The sequence below is a fragment of the Copidosoma floridanum genome, unplaced genomic scaffold, assembly GCF_036245765.1.
Source record: "Copidosoma floridanum isolate Cflo_tuat_1 unplaced genomic scaffold, Cflo_Japanese_pri ptg000013l, whole genome shotgun sequence".
NCBI classification, from domain to species: Eukaryota; Metazoa; Arthropoda; class Insecta; order Hymenoptera; family Encyrtidae; genus Copidosoma; species Copidosoma floridanum.
Window position 1 is genome coordinate 37,118,729 of NW_028321890.1, and position 18,294 is coordinate 37,137,022.

At 48.1% G+C, this 18,294-nt stretch overlaps 1 protein-coding gene across 1 annotated transcript in view; it reads left to right on the plus strand.

The window, feature by feature from the left end:
* Window positions 1-1,238: 1,238 nt before the first annotated feature.
* Window positions 1,239-18,294, plus strand: part of LOC106642295 (sodium channel protein 60E) — a 70,060-nt gene continuing 53,004 nt past the window's right edge. Inside the window, exons 1-2 of the mRNA XM_089590860.1 lie at window positions 1,239-1,291; window positions 3,428-4,406. Coding sequence (XP_089446986.1) covers window positions 1,239-1,291; window positions 3,428-4,406 — 1,032 coding nt within the window. The remainder of the gene's footprint in view (window positions 1,292-3,427; window positions 4,407-18,294) is intronic.

Consider the following 18,294-nt stretch of genomic DNA (forward strand, 5'->3'; position numbering starts at 1 on the left):
TTCCTCGGATGATCGATGATTGCCAGTTCGTTTGATTTTTGCGATGTGAATTGGCACACGCGCGCTACGCCGTACCTCGAACTGCTGTACGTATAGAATATGATTCGTTGTTTGATTGCCAAACAAATGTTTTTATTATAAACAATCAACTGCGTGACAAAGTTTATATACAAACAGCTACACGAGCGCACCTCCTGTTGGATGTTTTAATTGAAATTTTTTTTTTTCCCCCCCAACCTCGTGCACACACACAGCGTCGCATTATAGGAGCGTTTAATTAAGCTTTAAAATAAAAATGACGACCGCACGCGTGGGATGTTCTCGTGAAACGGGCTCCCCCCCTACCCCCACTTTTTGCAACGAGATATTATGTGCAGCTACAAATAGCGTTTTTCGCCATTTGTGACGTTTGTATGTCTTGTCAACTCGTTTTCGCGTATATACACGTGAATATTTGAATAACAGATAATAATAATAATAATTATTATTATTATCATCATAATGGTTGCAGCTGAGTGGGAATTAAGTTACGTACCGGCAATAAAACTCGTCGTGCACGGTAAAAACACCAATTTCACCCCCTATACACTGTGGTATATACATATACACATGTACTCACCTATACCGTTTTTTTGCAATCATTTTCCATTAACTCGCCAAGAGGAGGGGGGGGGGGGTAACTTACACGCCTGCAGTGGCGTCGACAACCATACACCACGGTATATTTACAGCCAAAGTTTCAGCAGCTTGTTACGCGTGTATATGTACAACGGGGGGTATATATTTATAAGGTACAGGGTAAGTATGCGCGACAGCACACCTGCAGCATGACGAAAAACCCAATGAATTATTCGAGCCACGTGTAACTTTGTCCTATACCGAGAGTTGAGACACTCGCACGTGCGCGTATATATATAAACTATACTGTGTACTGTATGTATATACAGCTTACCTATCGTCGTCGTTTTTCCCTCCGTCTATTTTTTCATTTTCGAGCGTTACAGTAAATCCCCCAAAATGTATTTTCAATGCAACCGCTTGCACCCAAAAAAAAAAGCTCCGTTTGGAATGTGGTTAAACAAACAACTATAGCGTTGGCCCAATCGCAGCCATCGAGCGTAAACTTGCAGGTACGTATATATATACTCGGAGCATGTGAATTTAGGATAGTTTTGAGGGTCGAACTACACGATGACTCATCCGTTGTTGGCGGGAGCCGTCAACAGGAGCTCCATCCGATGCGACAACGACGGGGGGGACCGGAAAAAAGTGCAAAATTTCCGCGGATAATGTATATATACATGCGGTCACCACTGCAGCAGCGGCAGCTCCCCTTTGTACAATACACCGTATACGAGCCGTGCAACACACAACCCTCAGGTGACTCGGACACGGATACCCCCCCCCCCACCTCGAAGCTCCCCTGAGCCCAAGAGAGCGCGATACACACGAGGAAGGCTCTCTGTCTGCATGCATACGATGGGTATACAACCTGCCGGTGTGTCCCGTTGAGCGCGCACCGCAGGTGTATGGTATTTAGTATCAGGGCGGAGGATAGTACAAGCGGACGATAAGCATCGGTTGGAATAAAACACGGAAAGCGAAAGGCTGGCAGGATCAAAGGGGGATAGAGGGAGAGAGAGAGGACGAGGTGGGGAAAAGTGCACGCCGAGGCTGACGTGCATGTAGCAGCAGCAGCAGGGCAAGCAGGCGGCCGGAGGTGGCTCGATACGCGCGGGCGCGGCAGCTCGTGCAGGGGGCGCGGGCCTCCCCCTCGCGGGACTCGAGCCGCGCTTCTCGGACAGTGCCGTCAGAGCTCTCGCGTGGGACGCCGGTGATTTTCGGTGAGCACCCGTCGCCTGCTTACGCCTCGTCTCGTGCTACTGCAATCCAATTCTCGACCTACCCCCCCCCATCCCCCTACCCTCGTATCTGTATATACTTTTAAATTTATTTTTTATTTTTTTTAATTCCCCCAACTACCCGCGCAGTTTAAAAAAAAAAAAAAAAAACAAGTGGGATATCCGCGTGGATTAAGTATCGCACGGGGCCAAAGAGTCATCGGGTCGTCGGCGCCGATTTGACCCCGTGGGCGCTATGGGGGTCACGCGCGGGCGCACTCCTGGTGAACTCTGATGGGACACGGATTATTGCCCCGTACGCGGGTAATACTTTACCCACCCATAAAGCAGTGTACCAATATAATAGGGTGGTTTTGCGTTTTTTCCGCGATCGATGCCTCCGTTAATTTTTCATTACGCTTACCCTTGTACCTTATAGACGCGTGAGTTGTCCGAAAATGGCAGTTTACTCGGATCACTTCTGCGTACAATCAAACCTTTTGCGAGTCTATCGTTTACGATGCGAAAGTATCACGTCGGTATTATAATATGGCAGCAAAGAGAGGGTCGGTGGATCGATGCATGGGGGGGGGAGTAAGAGGAATAGGTGCCTATAGGCAGTGTGCGTGCATAGCGCGGCGACGGTAACGGGGACAAAGAAATTGATTTGGAGAAAACGAATACGTGAACGATGATTCCGAAAAAAATACCTCCCCTCCCCCCCTACCACCAGTGTTTTTTTTTTCCTTTACGAGGAGCACGTGACAAGACGCGGCTGGACGTGTGGTTGTTTTTTTTTTACAGGGATACGCCGGCTCCGGAATACAACAGAGTCCACGATGCGTATACGTCCGTTACGCGAGTGTCCGATTTCGGAGCCAAACGTGTAATATGTAACGAAAAGCTGTGCCGCTGACGTCACGGAAGAAAAACAAGAAGACAGGAATAATAACACGAAAAGAAAAGTGCGCGCGTGTGGTGACTTGCGTAATTAATGTATAAGAAGAGGAGGTGCATACATTTACATCGACGGAGATACGGAATATAATATGCACATCTCCACCGAAGCTAAACTGTGAACTGCAGCTGTTGTTGTTGTTGTTGTTGTTGTTGTTAACTGTTGTTGTTGTTATTAATGACTCCGTGGAAGCCGAGGGACACCATAGGGTCCCATTTGGAGGACCCATCGAGCCACGCTCATCCGATGACTGTGACACTCCCGTAGCTTACGCCCGCATCCCATAATTTAACACAAGTAATAAAAATAATAATAACGCATCGTGTACCAGCACATGGCTACAAAGATATATAGCATAACTAGTGAGAGATGGTACGCTTCGAGGCTAGATCGGCGCTGAAGGAGTAGCAGTAAAATATCCTGGATCGCGCGACGGGAGTCCGGAGGGGCAAGTATGACCGTTCGGTGTCCGTGGGGGAGTCGGGGGGACGGGGGGTCGCGAATGGCACGCGGCAGCCCGCGGCATGGAGCCGCCACGTGAAGCAGCAGGTCGGGGCGCCGGGAGCGTCGATAGGAATGAGCAACCGCCAGCGGGGGACGGGGCCACCTGACCAATGACCTCGCGGAGAGCCGGCGAGCCCGAGGCTCCATCGCCGCCGCAGCAACCGCGCCACCGCGAGCTGGCCCAACGGGCCGTCGGTCTCACCGGCAGCCTCCAGAACCTCTCGCAGGAGGGGCCACTCGTGCCCCCGCCCGTGCCGCCCCGCACGCCCCAGGTGAGACAGCCCCGCGGCCGAGCCCGCCCCCAGCCCCCGAGGCCCCTGCCACCGCTACCCGCGAGGCCCACCACCGCCACCAGGGTCCCCGAGCCCGCGCCACGCGCCAACCTACCACCCGTCATCGCACTCGCACCCCAACCACCGCTCGGAGCCAGCAGTGGTAGCAGCAGCAGCAGCAGCATCAGCGATGGGGAGGGCAATGGAGGGGCCTCGTCGATGTTCGCGAGGTGCGGGCCGAGAGCCGCCTCGCGCGACGAACCGGAAGAGCTTCCTCCTTCTACTCTGGTGGAGGGGAGGGAGGTGCCCGGACCCGGGACGAGCGGGACGAGGTTGCGGCCCCCGTTGGTGGGCACAGCGGGGTTGTCGGCCGACTCGGGGACCGGGGACTCGGGTAGCGCGGAGATGCAGCCCGAGCAGCAGCGCCCGGGTGCCGGGGAGGACGAGGACGAGGAGGAGGAGGAGGAGGAGGGCGAGGTGGACGAGGAGGGGGCCGACGACGAGCTGGCCGACGATTTGGACGAGCTGCGGGGCTTGAAGGGCCAAAGGCAGCAGCAGGGCGGCTCGGGCGTGCAGGGGACAGGGAGTGGGTTCGGGGTGTCGCGGCAGCCCCTGGCCAAGGGTGCCAAGCAGCAAGTGAAGCCCTTTACGAAGGACAGCCTCGACAGGCTCGAGAACAAGCACGTGCAGCTGGTGAGGGACTACGGGTTCCAGCCGAAGCGCAAGACCTCAGTCGAGGACGGGGGTGTGCTGCCCAACAAGTTCGAGCCCTTTCCCTCGAATCTCTACGGCAGGCCCCTCGAGGAGATCGACAGCTTCATCTACGACGAGGTGGGTAACTGCTTAATGACCTTGAAAGCAAACGCATATCATAAGGCGATGGATTATTTAATCATCCTACCCGTAAAATTGTAATTCGATGATTTTCTAAAACTCGACTTTTCAAGCACAAAAATTACTCTAATCAATTGAATCACCAACAATGGAAAAGTAACCACTTTTGTGCTTGTGAAAATGATTTAAAAAATATACTCCCGTTACGAGATCGCCCCCCGGAGACGTGTTTATCAATAAAAGTGTAAAACACTTCATCAAAAGCCAACTCGGCATCGAGCAAACGAAAGAAAAAAAAGAAAAAAAAGCACACTTCTGGCATTGGCAACTGAATAAAGTCACTCGGCTGTTTTCGCATCGGAAGCCGACGACTACCACGTTTCGAACTAGTGTTTCCATAAATTAGCATAAGTATACTATACGTAAAAAAAAAAAACTCTCTCTCTCTTGCGTGGCTTTCGCGAGCAAAGTGTACACTGCTAATAATTCACGGGGCCTCTGAAAGAAAGCTCCCGATAACCCACATACAAGGCGGGGTACAACCACCCACCCTCTACCAGAACATAGCAGCTCTACCGTTACATTATATACATAGGGGGTACAAAACGCTCATTGTCCGGGTTAACTTTGTTTCGTCGTACGGACACACTTGAACGCACACCCATATACACTCAGACGTGCACGTAGGATGATCGAATGGGTAAATACGGCGACAGCAACAACCCGCTCCCCGTACCGCGATTACGCGCGCAACGTAGCTTCCGTCGAACACAAACCGGACAAGCCCCCGTCCCACCCTCGGAGCGTGCACGTATCGGTATATATACATCATACTAGTATTGTACAGCCAGATTTCGTCGGGACCACGCAGCCTTCACCCGTCGCGTGCGTCCAATCACGCACAAAAACACACACCCGCGGGAAGATAGCGGGAACACTGGACGTCCGTATATATATACACACGACTCTGCTCGGACGCTCTGCATGCAGACACGAGATATAACGCGTGTGTATCGGCTGACAATTTCGCAGGACCCTCCCACGATCGGTTCTGTATTACCGGGTATTGGGGACACACACCACACGCACCGAACCCCACTGACGTTGATTGATGTACTTTTAATCGGACGGGGGGGAAATTAAGCTCGAGTTTATTTTTGCCCTTTATACCCTATTACTATACGATTCATCGTATACATAGGTACACATACGCCTAATAATAATAATATATACGTATAGCTGGTAGGGTGCGTGTGTACGATTTTAAATGACAAACCCTATATATACCCCACCCCCTCGGATTAACCTTGCCCCGATTGTTTTAAGCTCGATGTTTATATACGCATGTATATGGAATCGATCGCGCATCGACGCAGTTAACGCACTTTTTTTTTTTTTTTGCAATTAAATTAGCTACGATTCCAGAGTAGCGAGCAACAAACGCGCACCCGAGCGATTATGTACGCAAAATTACATTTCCCGGGCGTCCGTGGAAAATTAAGAACCAGCCGAGCGCGAAGGGAAGGAGGAAACGAGACTTGTACGAGACTTGTTTTTCGGGGGAGGAGAAAAGAAAAAAGGGGCGCGCGGAAATTAGATCCCGCGGGCTTTGGAACAAACGAAAGCGCGACTTTGCCATTCGCGGAGTAAATACGCGCTTTCTCTTTCCACCCGGCTTTTCGAGCCAGTCTTTGACCCTACACGTATGTAGGTGAACCATGTTGGACCGTAAGCTGCGTTTGCAAGAACAAAATCGAGCACGAAACGCAGCTTGGCCCAGACTCTTTGATGTTTATGTTGCGCCGGTATACGTATTATACGCTCGCTTCGTGCAACTTGGTTTTCTCTCCGGTGTATATGTACTTACTCCGTGCGTGGGAGCTTAGTTGTGCGCTGTACTTCTTGGTGTCCGTCCCATACGGGCTTTTGTTTTTTGCGCAGGGCTCATTTATATGCAGGAAATTACCTTGTCCCGGCCGGTCGATTCATTGGTTCGTTGCGACCGTAGCCGAGCAAAGGTTCCATTCGAGGCGGGCTCCTCGTCGCTGTCGCGTGAAACTCAATCGTCGAGTATACTTGAGGTAGAAAATCCGTCGTCACTACCCCAGCAAACTTTTCTTGAATTTCAAGTATGTTGTACATCAAATTATTTCATGTTATCAAACATTTTTTTGAGTTTGGCTATCGGGACTAGTTTTTGACATTTTTAAGTTCAAAGTGCCTTTTTTTTACATAGGTTAAATGGGTTATACCAATAACAGCTTTGAAACCAAACAATAAAAAATACTGTACAAATCTTGGAAAATTTCGTACTTTATTTTGGTCCTTTCAAATAATGGTGTGTCGGCACGAAATAAAAACCAGTTTATTGATTAATATTTTTCCCAATACAAAAGCATGCGGCTGTAACCTATAAGACTGTCACGATACGGTAAATGACGCGCTTCACTCGCTCTACGGATTTTCTACCTTAATAATCAATTTCGCATGAACGCGGTTAAAAGAGGACGATGAGTCCCGTTCGTTAGCGGAGCAAGTATCGTTTCCGCGGGGCGGAGCGGGCATCGATAAACTCGAAAGTCGGATGCTTAGCGCCCAAACTTTGTTTGGCCACCCCCCCATTTTGCACGAATCGCACCGCTCGTGGGAATCTGGAAGTTTGCACTCGACCGCTTTCCGTGTGCCCGCCTCCTCGACCGGTGCTCCTCGTGGTGTGATTTTGAAGTGGACCCATCATTTTTTCATACCCTAAATTTCGGTATGAATTGAATGGTCAGAAAATGGCATATCGACTATTTTTCGCTCAACAATTGAACGAGTCCGAAGCAGTGGATACAATTTCCGCGCAATCGCAAGTACACATAAACTGTAAGGATGTACTCACTCTTTCTTTTCCAAGTTTTTTGTTTTGAGCACTAACACCGAGGAACATACGGAGATACGCGCTGCGCTCCCAACTCATTGAAGAAACAATCGATAACTTTGAAGGAGAAACTTTCTTGGTATAGCGGATCTCGTACTTTTTTCCCCCAGCAGCTGTGCTCAAACATCGAAAAAGTGCAATAACGTTTTGCAAGGCACTCCTGGAATAATTTTTTTTTGCGCGTACGCGAGATCTCGTCAATTTTTATCAATATCGCGCGCGTGTCGAAAAACTGCGGTACAATCAATCGGAGCTATACGCATTTTGGTGGCTTTCTGAATCGTCTTTTCCACAACCTAATACCCACCCCATATACTATGCAGTCGGTCGAACAATTCGGTAATAACCAGCCAAACGGTCCGGTCACACTCGGAATCCGAAATTCGTCGTTTCATTTGAATTCCGGGCTTGAACCCGATGGCGCAATCTGGCGCCGCAACTTTGCCGAACAATCGCCGAGTTTCGTGCGCCCGGCACCTTCGCACCCCCCCAGGTATGCACCTCCTTTGCTCGATTCCATTAGGGCGATTCCCCCAAGTGGTGGTGGTACTGATCGGACAAGCCCCGACTACGTGTGTTATTCCCGCGCTTCCTTTCGTGCACACGGAGAATAAAGCTTCTACCCCCCCGCGTGTGAATTTACGGTGGGTTTTTCGTACAATATGGGCCAGGGGAGCCGGTTATTTTAGCGGTTGCGCGCCATTTCGGGACTGTAATTCAATGGGGCTTTCTTCATTACGGTGATTTGAAATTGCAAAGGGGGTTTGTTTTTGCGTCTGAGCCCAATGAGGTTGAGCTGGGGAGAAAAAGGCAGACAGGGTTTTCGCATGTCGGCAAGAAATAGATATTTTGGTATTGCATTAAATGGAGTATTTTTTTCCAAAGTTACTCATAGCAGTTAACGCGACGTTCTCGATGAGCAAGATAAATTTTTACATTGGGTTTGAGGATTATTTTTTTTTATATATATATACCTTTCGATGTAGGTATCTGTATAAAAATATCGTCGAGTAGGTACATGTACTCTCTCGAGCACTTCTCGTAACTATTTTACGAGTAAAAAGACCCGTGGGCAGGATAATAAGAGCAAATTAGTAGCCAGTGACTGCAGAGGGGGGGAGGAGTAAAAGGAGGTGGAACGACCACGTGAGCCGCAACGTCAATAACGCGTCGGGGACATCGACGTATATCCGCTAGCCCGTTGGCTTTCCTAATTACATATAGGGGGGTAGTGAAAGGTAATTAGCGCTGCTGATGCTGCTCTTCACTGTATTAACGATTTTCTTCTTTTTTTTTTTTCTAACGATGTAGAGATTTTTCAACTCAATTTTTTATTCTTGGTAATCTTTGAATTTCGAGTATCCGGTTTTTTTTTTTTCTTTTAAATGAACCGCTATCAATTTGAATCGATTTTTCATTAATGAGGAAGATACTTTAATACTGATTCGAAGTAACTTACGTCGGTCTAATTTGATCAAGGAAAATGTATGCAGGATGTTTCATCAAAGTTCAATCCAACGTTCATTATTTCAATTAAAACTTGAATTTAAAAAAGAAAAAGAAATTGTGGGTATGCCTACTCTATTAATAAACGTTCGTAAAATGTGTATAAATGTAACGAGGGAGAGAGAACGAGTATATAACCTTTATCAGGTGCACGGCGGTTGAGCATACAAATGAATATACATTTTTCAGCTGAAACTCTTGGTCGCTGTGGAATGTTTCAGGAATTTCAATAGCCCGCGCAGCTCCACAGGGGGGGAATCAAAAAAAGTCGACGACACTCTGCGCCGCGAAGGAATTCTTTCTCCTTTTCATTGTCGAATTTCTTCATTGTTTCGCCGAAAAAGAGCTCGAATGATAAATTTTTCGTCCCCCGCGTGGAATGTATAATCCATTGCGAACAACGACGCTAATTTTACCACACTTTTGCGAACGAAATGCACGTTTGGCGACCAACAAATGACCATTGGAGTGCCCAAGTTTACGAAAGGGGTACAGTTGAAATTACTTTTTTTTTTTTTTTTTTCAATAACAATAATAAAAAACCATTTCTCCCAACGATCGACGCAGACTTACGCGTACAATTTTCTTCGTGTACCCTTTATACAATGTTTTTTCCATTCCAGTTACGTACCATAGATACTCAAAATCCTGAAAAAAGAGGGCTGTCAACACCTCCGCGCGTCAAACGTGTACTCGAGCACACACTTGGATTCGCAGGGAACAACCGATTTCCCCCTCAGCGTGTGGTGTGATGGTCGAAAAAACATCGTAGCAGTGGAGCTGTTCAACTCCAACGTGACAATGGGCGTACCCTTAGCTTCTTTGATCCCACTTGCAAAGTCCTGGTCCAACTTTCCAGCGGAAAGTTAGCGCCCGACGGAAGGCATGTACATATACCCAGCGCCTCTCGAAAGAGCAAAGATCGGCACTGCTTTCGGCGGACCCAAAGTTTCCCGATCCTCCCCCCACCCCCTTCTTTTCGTTTTGCACAGCGCAAAGTCTCGGCCGGGTAAATAAATGAAGAGGCGGGTCTCGCGTAAGCCGTTTAAGAAGTCTCGGGAGCTGCCGTCGAAAGAAGCGCGCCCTCCAAACAACGGCTTCCTCCCCCGTCCGGACGACTCGACTCTGTCTGCTCGCATCAGCCGCAGCACCGCTCTCTTAATAATTAATGGACCACCCCCCCCAGATGACTATTTACACGGAGTCCTTACGAATAAATTTGTTTGCCGATGGCTCCTTCGGTTTGCCTATATGTGCTCGCGATTTGTTTGCTCGTCTGATGAACTGCGCGCTCTCGGCTATTACTTTCGAGGGCCGTCAGCCAACACGCGCCTCCAGTCCCACCAACTTCTACACCGTTTCACACTTACAACGAGTTTTACGCTCGCGAGTATGTATAGCGCATCATTTGGGATTTTGGGAAAAACGGTCCGTGACGTATTTATGCCATTTGTTGCGTGGACGAGTAACTTTCTTGACTATATACGATGCGCTAATGGCAGAGACTGCAATGTACGTATTTGTATTGGATATAGCGTTGCAACGGCAATGCACTTTACATGGCTGGGTTGTACTCGCGTGTAGTGCCTGTAATTCATTGTAATGCGGGAGGAGCCAGGCGCCGAGGTGGCGGGCGCTGGCGCAGACAACGGTGCGGACAAATGAAAGCTTCGCCCGCGGGCTCGTGTGTTACGTGTGCACGAGCTCGGATGGGGAGGGGGGAGGAGAAAAAAAAAAAAAAAAAAAAAAAAAGGAAAAGTGTGTCAGAGGGAGAACAAGAGAGGTCGACGAGCACGAGCTGTCGGAAAATCGCCTGCTGTACTCTTTCTCTCGCGCATACTTATCCGTGCGCGTGTGTGTCCCCTCCACCGGCGTTTCTTTTCTTCCGTGGATATGTGAAAACGCTGTACGAGCGGGTCTCTGGCTCTTCTTCCTTTTTTTTTATCCCTCCCGCCCTCGTGCGCGCAGCGATTACGACGGAAGGAGAGACCACCGAAGAGCCGCACCGGCTGCGGAATGATGATGAGCAAATGAAAGACTCGCTACTTTTCTCCTTTCCTCCGATGATCATTGCTCTATATTGGATGATTAGTTGATAGGTTATATGATTCACTGATCAGCGTGTGAGCAGCTGGTGGAGCGAAAATCTCTCGAGTTAAATCGGTGAATCGGTTAATTTGTCGTTGAACTGTTTTTTTTTGGACTAATGAGATAAAACTGCGATAGCCAAAAAATGGCAATTAACAACTGTGGATCCATCGAGGCGTGAGAGGCGCGTGAAAAGCCACTGGGAAGCTGTGGGGGAAAGTCGCTGGACCGCGTGAGCACTTGCGAAAAGCGAAGGGGGATATCTATGCCGAGCGAGCGAACTTTAAAAAGCTTCGAATAAGCCTCTTTGTGGCGCGACATGCCTCGGAAGCGAGATCTCGAGAGGGACAATTAGGAGAGAAATTATGCCCTATCGAGGCTATGAAAAGCTCCTTTTCCTGCCGCTACTTTCGTTTCCCTCAAACGCACCCAATACCCACACACCCAATGGCAGCAGCTGGTACGTGGGTCGTGGGTACAGGGGTATTAAGGAACGCTCATCCTCTCTCTCTCCCCTCGACCGCAGATCTTTTTATCTTCTTTGCATGAATTTTTCTCTCTAAAACCTTTTTTTTTTTTTCTCTCTTCTTACCAGCAGTGCGCACGGAAGCAGATTTCCTCGTCCATTGAAAAATACACCACAGTCGAAAAGAGTATAAACTATACTAGCCGAGCTCTTTTCCCCCCGGCAATGGAGTTTCTGCGTTTCACCGAGCTCCATTAAGATAATATCTCTTAAGAACAATGCGATGAAGGTGGATGAAGAAAGAGAGCACGTCGTGCCCCACCAACATTGACTTTACCTCTCGATTACGTTATTTGCCCTCTGCGCCATACAACCATCGTTCATACACGTATACCCGTGTGTACTATACATATATGTATACCACGCACTCGCACACGCATACTCTCTGTAATTGGAAATTCAAATTTCATAACGAGCCTGTCAGCGTAAATACGGGAAACAGTGGGCGAGCGTCCGACTATACTCGGGCTGTACTACTTACGCGCCAAGAAATCGCCCGGTGCAGTACCTCCATGTACCCTCCATTTGAATATTTGGAGCAAAAATGCAAAAGCCCCTTATTTTTTCGCTCAAAATGGTAATTCAAATCCCCGACGCGATACACAATACTTCACGCTGGTAGGGCTGCACGCACACGGGTTGACAGCAATGTTGGTTGGTGTTTGTTTTTGTTTTTTCCATCCCCCCCGTTAATTAACTAAACTGTTCGGTGCACGTCAAGTGCTCGAATTCGAGCAAACTACCGCCCAACTTTTTGCGAGAGAGGACTTTGAGGAAATAAAGTGGTCGTGCTCACTTGGAAAGAGGGGGAAAAAAAAAAAAAATCCAATTGGCTCGTTTGTTCTTTTTCGTCCTTGTCATTTCCCCGGAATCGGATGAACTTGATACCGGTGCTGCTGCGTTGTTCACTAGAGCGAGATAGGAGGTGCCGCTAAAAAGGCCAAGCGCAGCGTATGACCGCAGGGCGCGTAAATACGGGCTATCTGCCCCGTGCCATCATCCCTCTTCGTCGTCCCCCTATACTACGGCTGGTTGGGCTTATATTTCTCTCTGGAGTATATATATATGTATACGAGGAAGGCGTGCGTGCTACCGCACTGCTGATGCAGGTGTTGTGTGAATATGCGTATACACGTAGCTGCGTCAAAGGCTCCTCTCCCCCTCGCCCACCCTCAGTTTCCAAGGTTTACGTTTGAATGCGTGGCTGACGCAAACGCATCGAGTTTATTTTGGCAGCGGGCAGCGATAAAGGACTTTTTTTTTTTTTTTCTTTTTTCACGAACCCATTAACATGTACTTTCTTGTGATCTTTGGCGCTGCGTAAATTTCCAATTTTTTTTCAAAGTGCAAAAGTGGCGGTAGAAAAGTAACATCACCAGTCGTGGTGTTGAAAAATCAGCAGCAGAGCAAACAAGAGAAAAAGGGTTACATACAATACGTGCCGCAGCTCAGCAACTTTCGGGGTCCGAGTTGGGGTGTGATTGACGCTGCACGCGAGGAGCCAACACCCCCAGCGAGGGGGGCTCGATCTTGCGTTAATTCTCATTTCCTTTGATAGCGGGGGGAGGGGGGGGAGAATCTGCCATCCGAGAAGAGGCGCTAATTATCTTCCAATTTGCGTCGAGCGGCGGGGCTCGATCGCACGCGCGTAATCGACCGAGCTATTGGCTGGACTTTGGAGGGCACCGCCGATAAATTACTTTGGATAAGTTGTTTGCCCACCTATCGGACTCCGATCCCACAGCCCCAACGATGTTTGCCCCGTCCAAGCGATATCGCACGAATAAAATCCACCGAGGGTACATACGTACATGACGAAAAAAAAAAAAAAACAACTTTGTCGAGAGAATTCGCCAAATGACACTTGGGGGGCATCGGTATTCCGTTCCCGCGCAAATGGAGGGTCATCTCGGGACGTTCCACAGCTGCATGGCGCGATACAAGCCGATCACACCCACGAATCGTATATCTCCACAAATGGGAAATATGCCGCGTCTCGGGTGGGACGTGCCGTCCGACGGCGATTAATTAATACAACTCGTGACGCGTCCTCCTCGGTCTTTCTCTCTCTCTACTTCTCTCCGAGCCTCTCTCTTGCTCGACTCGCGATATTGTGCTCGGGCCTTCGAATTCATCATCTTCCCTCGTCTGCAATGAGCACAAACACACACACAGAGATAAAAGCAACAGCGACTCTCCCGGGAGTGCAAGCCCGCGCATATTGCACCGGTTATTAAAGCCGCGTGCACTCGATGGATGCTCAGTGTCCTACAAGTAAGTATACGTGTATCATACCCGTGTCTCCCCTTGGACTTATCTCCCGCTCGTCTTGCGAATTTGCTGTGCTCCTGTTCATATCGTCGTCGTACGAGTCCACACACATACACACGTACATGTGTGTACAGTAGGTTATGCCTACACGGCGCGTGCCGTTGGCCCACTTGCGCGATGATACCGGCGAGGCAAGCGAGCGAGGGTAAAATGAAAAAGAAGGCCAAAGGTTGGACTGTGGAGGTAGGGCGCTCTTCTTGAATTAAACTACTCTCTGGGAACTGAGAGGACGAGAGGCAAATTTTTTTTTGTTTTGTTCGGATGCTGGCAAGCCTTTTTCAATCTGCTTCTCTCCGTGTATCGGCTGATCGTGCTGGCTCTGTTCTTTATTCCAAGTTTTTTTTTTTTTTTTCTTTGTCGTGAGTTATTATGTAACTTTTATTTTTCTTGTTTCCATTCATTCATTTAAATAAGGGTTTTTTTTTTTTAATATTTGAAAATTTACAATAATTGGTATTACAGTGTAAGGGATACATGCTTTTTCCTAAAACTCCACGAGTGACGTTGACGGGAATCGAATTCACATCATGGCCTTGCAAGTTTACTCATCAAACAAAGCTCTTGGTGGCTTAAGTGTTTGAGTGCTCGATGCTATAGTAATCCGAGTAATATTGACCAGCCAAGATCGATTGATGGGATTTTTCGACCACATGTTTTCTTGTATCTCCAATACTGATGTATCAAGTGTAGCTTCTATATTTAGTACCACGTGGTGGTGTGATGCTTACCCCCACCGATGAGAGGTGAGGGAGAAAACTAAGGGTAATCGGTGTCTCCAGAGGGATAGTAGCACCTACTCTCGAGTTATTACAAATTTAATGTGGCAAGTTGAGGAAATCAAGGCAAGTTGGAAAGCGACCCAAGGGCCAATAGTGTACGAACAAGAACAAGCCAATCGCCAAGTTAAAAAACTGCTCTGCCCCGTTTTTCTTATGCTAGACGTAGGCGTCTTTTCTTAAAAAAATGGAAATTTTCAAAAGATACCCTTTGAGTGTCCTTACCCCACGCGGAAACCAATCCGGAGGGCTATACATGCTTACGGAAAATCAAACGAAACAAGGAAGGGAGGATAGAGAATTACTATCGGTGGCCACTTTGCTCGCAAAGAGACGAAACATCCAAGGCGAAGCATCAGGAACTGCGCAGATGCTAGTGTTATAAAAAAAAAAAAAAAAGAGTTCTTGTTTTTCGTTGCAAATACCCTCAATCGAATGTACTTTATCATTAATTTAATATTTACTGCCATTAGAGAACTAGAAGATGGCAATTGTTCTCCTACCGAAAAGCCAGCAACGAAGACATGGCTCGAACCTTCAGAGAAACGCGAGCTTCTTCGTACTGCTTTACCGACTCGGCTACCACCGAAGCCGTATTACAATGGCACAATTTTTGTTTTTGACGTCAAAAATTTTAGTAACTCATTTTGCTACAATGTTTAAGTATTTTTTGACGCATCGACGATAATATTGCATTGATGCTTTTACAAGAGATAATCCAGAGATATCATTTCAAACGTTCACGTAAAGGACGTATATGCGTGTACAAACCATATAGAATGAGTGAATATTTTTAAGTAGTAATACCCGATTATAGTCAGACCGAGGCTGCACCCCGTGTGAATAAAGTCAGATTACACAGCCATTTCTTCCGTCACTCACTCGGTCTCGGTATGTTTAGCAACAAGAAAACCCCGCCGACGCTCTACGCGCGTCTATTTAACGTCAGACGTCCAACAAACCTCCCTCCGAGGATCCCCGTCACGGCACGCCGCTATTGCTCGCCCGTGTGCAACCAACACGCGCCACCCAAACGTAACACGTATAGCCATCCCTGGGTAGGTACGTGGGTATTGCACGGTCGTTTGCTCTCGTGAGCGCGTCTTCGGCGCGAAAAGTAAATATTGGCGAAGGTACACCGTAAAGGGACGGCTGCATATTTCAAAAGGCACCAGCTGCAGACGAGGCGCGGTGGAGGAAAACAGGAAGCCCGCAGTCGTCGCCGGAAGCAACTCCCGACCTTCCCCTTCCCCACGCTATAACACGCTTACGTGCTCTCTACCTCTCTTCTGGCTTTGCTGGACTGTTTTTTTTTTTTTTTTCCACCCACGCGTATATGTACGTGCAAGCGCAGTGCAGTCGCTCGAATTTCCGCTGGCGATTCTTTAATACCTCGGCGCGCTCCGAAACTCGTTACTCGATCCTCATCCCGCGTCTGCGAGTTTATATATATATTTTTTTTTGGCCCATTGGACTCGTTTTGTGCCATGATACCTTAGCTGCAGATGTCGATTCCGCCCATCGCCATTGATAATAGCAATATTTTGGAAATCACGTTCAGAGTGGTGTTTGCCGATGTATCTGTTTTTTGATATTTAATATTACTTTGGATTCAACTGCGAGGGAAATTCATCTCTCGAACGTCAAACGAAAAAGAGTAATATTAAAGCAATAGAAAATGAAAAAAAAAAAACGCCTCGTTTGATGAAAATGTAATGAAATCTTTCATTCAAGTCCCGGTAAATACGGGGCGGGGGAAGGGAAACTTCAATTTACAAGCTCCGAGATTTAATTTTCCCCTTTTCCGATGCAAAACGACGGGCGTGGGGCGATCATTAAACAAACCATTGACCGGTACAATGAAAGGGGGGAGGAGGTGGGAAACGAAAGGGAGAACACACCGAAATAAATAAACTATTAACAAGTCCTCGTGTTTGCGAGAACCAATGGACCGGGGGAAAAGAAGGGCCAGTAATTCCGAGTGTATATACACGAGGGGGACAATTGCGCGTCTCCCGGTAAAACGATTCCGTACAGCGAGACCGGAGGAAACCAAAACTACGCGGTTCGCTCTATTTCAGCCACCCCATCCAAATTGGCTCTTTAACCTTTTTTTCATCGGCATTTGGAAAATAGTTACCCATTTACTATTTCCAAATGGAATCATGCCCACACTGTTGTTTTTCCCCTTTCCTTCAAACTGAATAGCCGCCCCAGCGACGGTGCAATCTCGAACTTTGCACGTGCGCGCGAGAGAAAAGTTCCCGGGGCTTTCGGCAGTAAATCTCATGTAAATTTGTTGTACGCCTCGCTTCGCCGCGTTGTTTCTTGCCTTGGCTCCCATAAAAATCAACTTCACTCCAGGGATCCATCAAACTTCGAGCAGGTCCCTTTTCAATCGGCTCCTGACGGATGAATCCCGTAGAGAGCGGCGTACGGGTGGGGAACGCGCGCCTCCGCTCCGTGGATTTGCTGGAAACTTGATGGTCCGTCCGGCTTCTTTCTCGACGCGGAGTAAAAGTGACGGGTGGACGCGTTCCAAAAGCACCCGCCCAAACGTGAAATTCCGCCGATGTGTCGAGATGTCGCTTACCTTCGTTCAACTCCAAATCGTTGTTTTCCTGCACCAAAACATTGAAAAGTGCCAACTCGATGTTGCCTTTAGAATAGTGGCTAACTCAATGTGAGTTGACGCATTCGTTGGCCGAGGCATCGATAAACGGAAATAAACTACTTTGTCGCGTTATTGAGATAAAAATAATATACGGCAATGGAAAAAACCAATTAGCTTTTTGAACGATCGCTGGTTACACATTGGGATTTTGCCATCGTACATATGTATACGGTAACGAAATAACGAAAAATCATCCCACCGATTCCGTAATGGAATACTGCGTGCATCCCACGCGCGTCATTCATCCACAAAACCGATAAATCTCTCGCGCATCCAAACCAACAAAAAAAAAAAAAAAAAAAAAAAAAAAAAAATCCCACGGATAATAAAATACGGGCGCATCGAGCAAAAAGATAAATCGAGGCGGTGGCGCAGAGGGACGATCGTTTATTTATCGCGAGACGCATCCCAGATGTCCCGAGCGCTATGCCGACCTAATTTTAAAAATATACGCGACGCTTTCCCCCCCCCCCGTCCACAAATCAGAAAATGCATGCATCCAGCCCGTACATCTCATCCCGGCATCCGCGTCCGCGGCATCAAAAATTTACAGAAACGCACGCGTCTCGTAATTGCCAAGGTGCCCATATATGTATATCCAGCAGCTGCCCCCACCGGGACCACAACTACATTGCCCAGTGAACACGCACACAAGTATATAGCTGCTGCAGTAGTAGCAGTGGTACAGGTATATATATATACGTATACACGGTCCCTCGTGGATTTTCCTCGATTGATCCGCGAAAATCCAATTGATCCGCGTGTATGTGTGTATATCTGTGCGCGGCTCTGGTGTACGTGTGTAGGCGCATCATACCCGAGCGCTCTCGTGATGTGATGTGTTTCATGCTCCGGGGCACACGCGCCCTGGGTATACGTATACATGGGCAACCAAATCCAGATATATCTATATATGCAGAGACGAGGAAAAAGGATCATACGGATGGGCGAGGGGAGGTATTTCACGCGCCTATTTTTCACGTCACCGACTTTGGCTGTCGCTGGCTGATATTGGAGTTTGATGGGGGGGGGGGGGGTAAACGCGAACTCTGAATAATTAT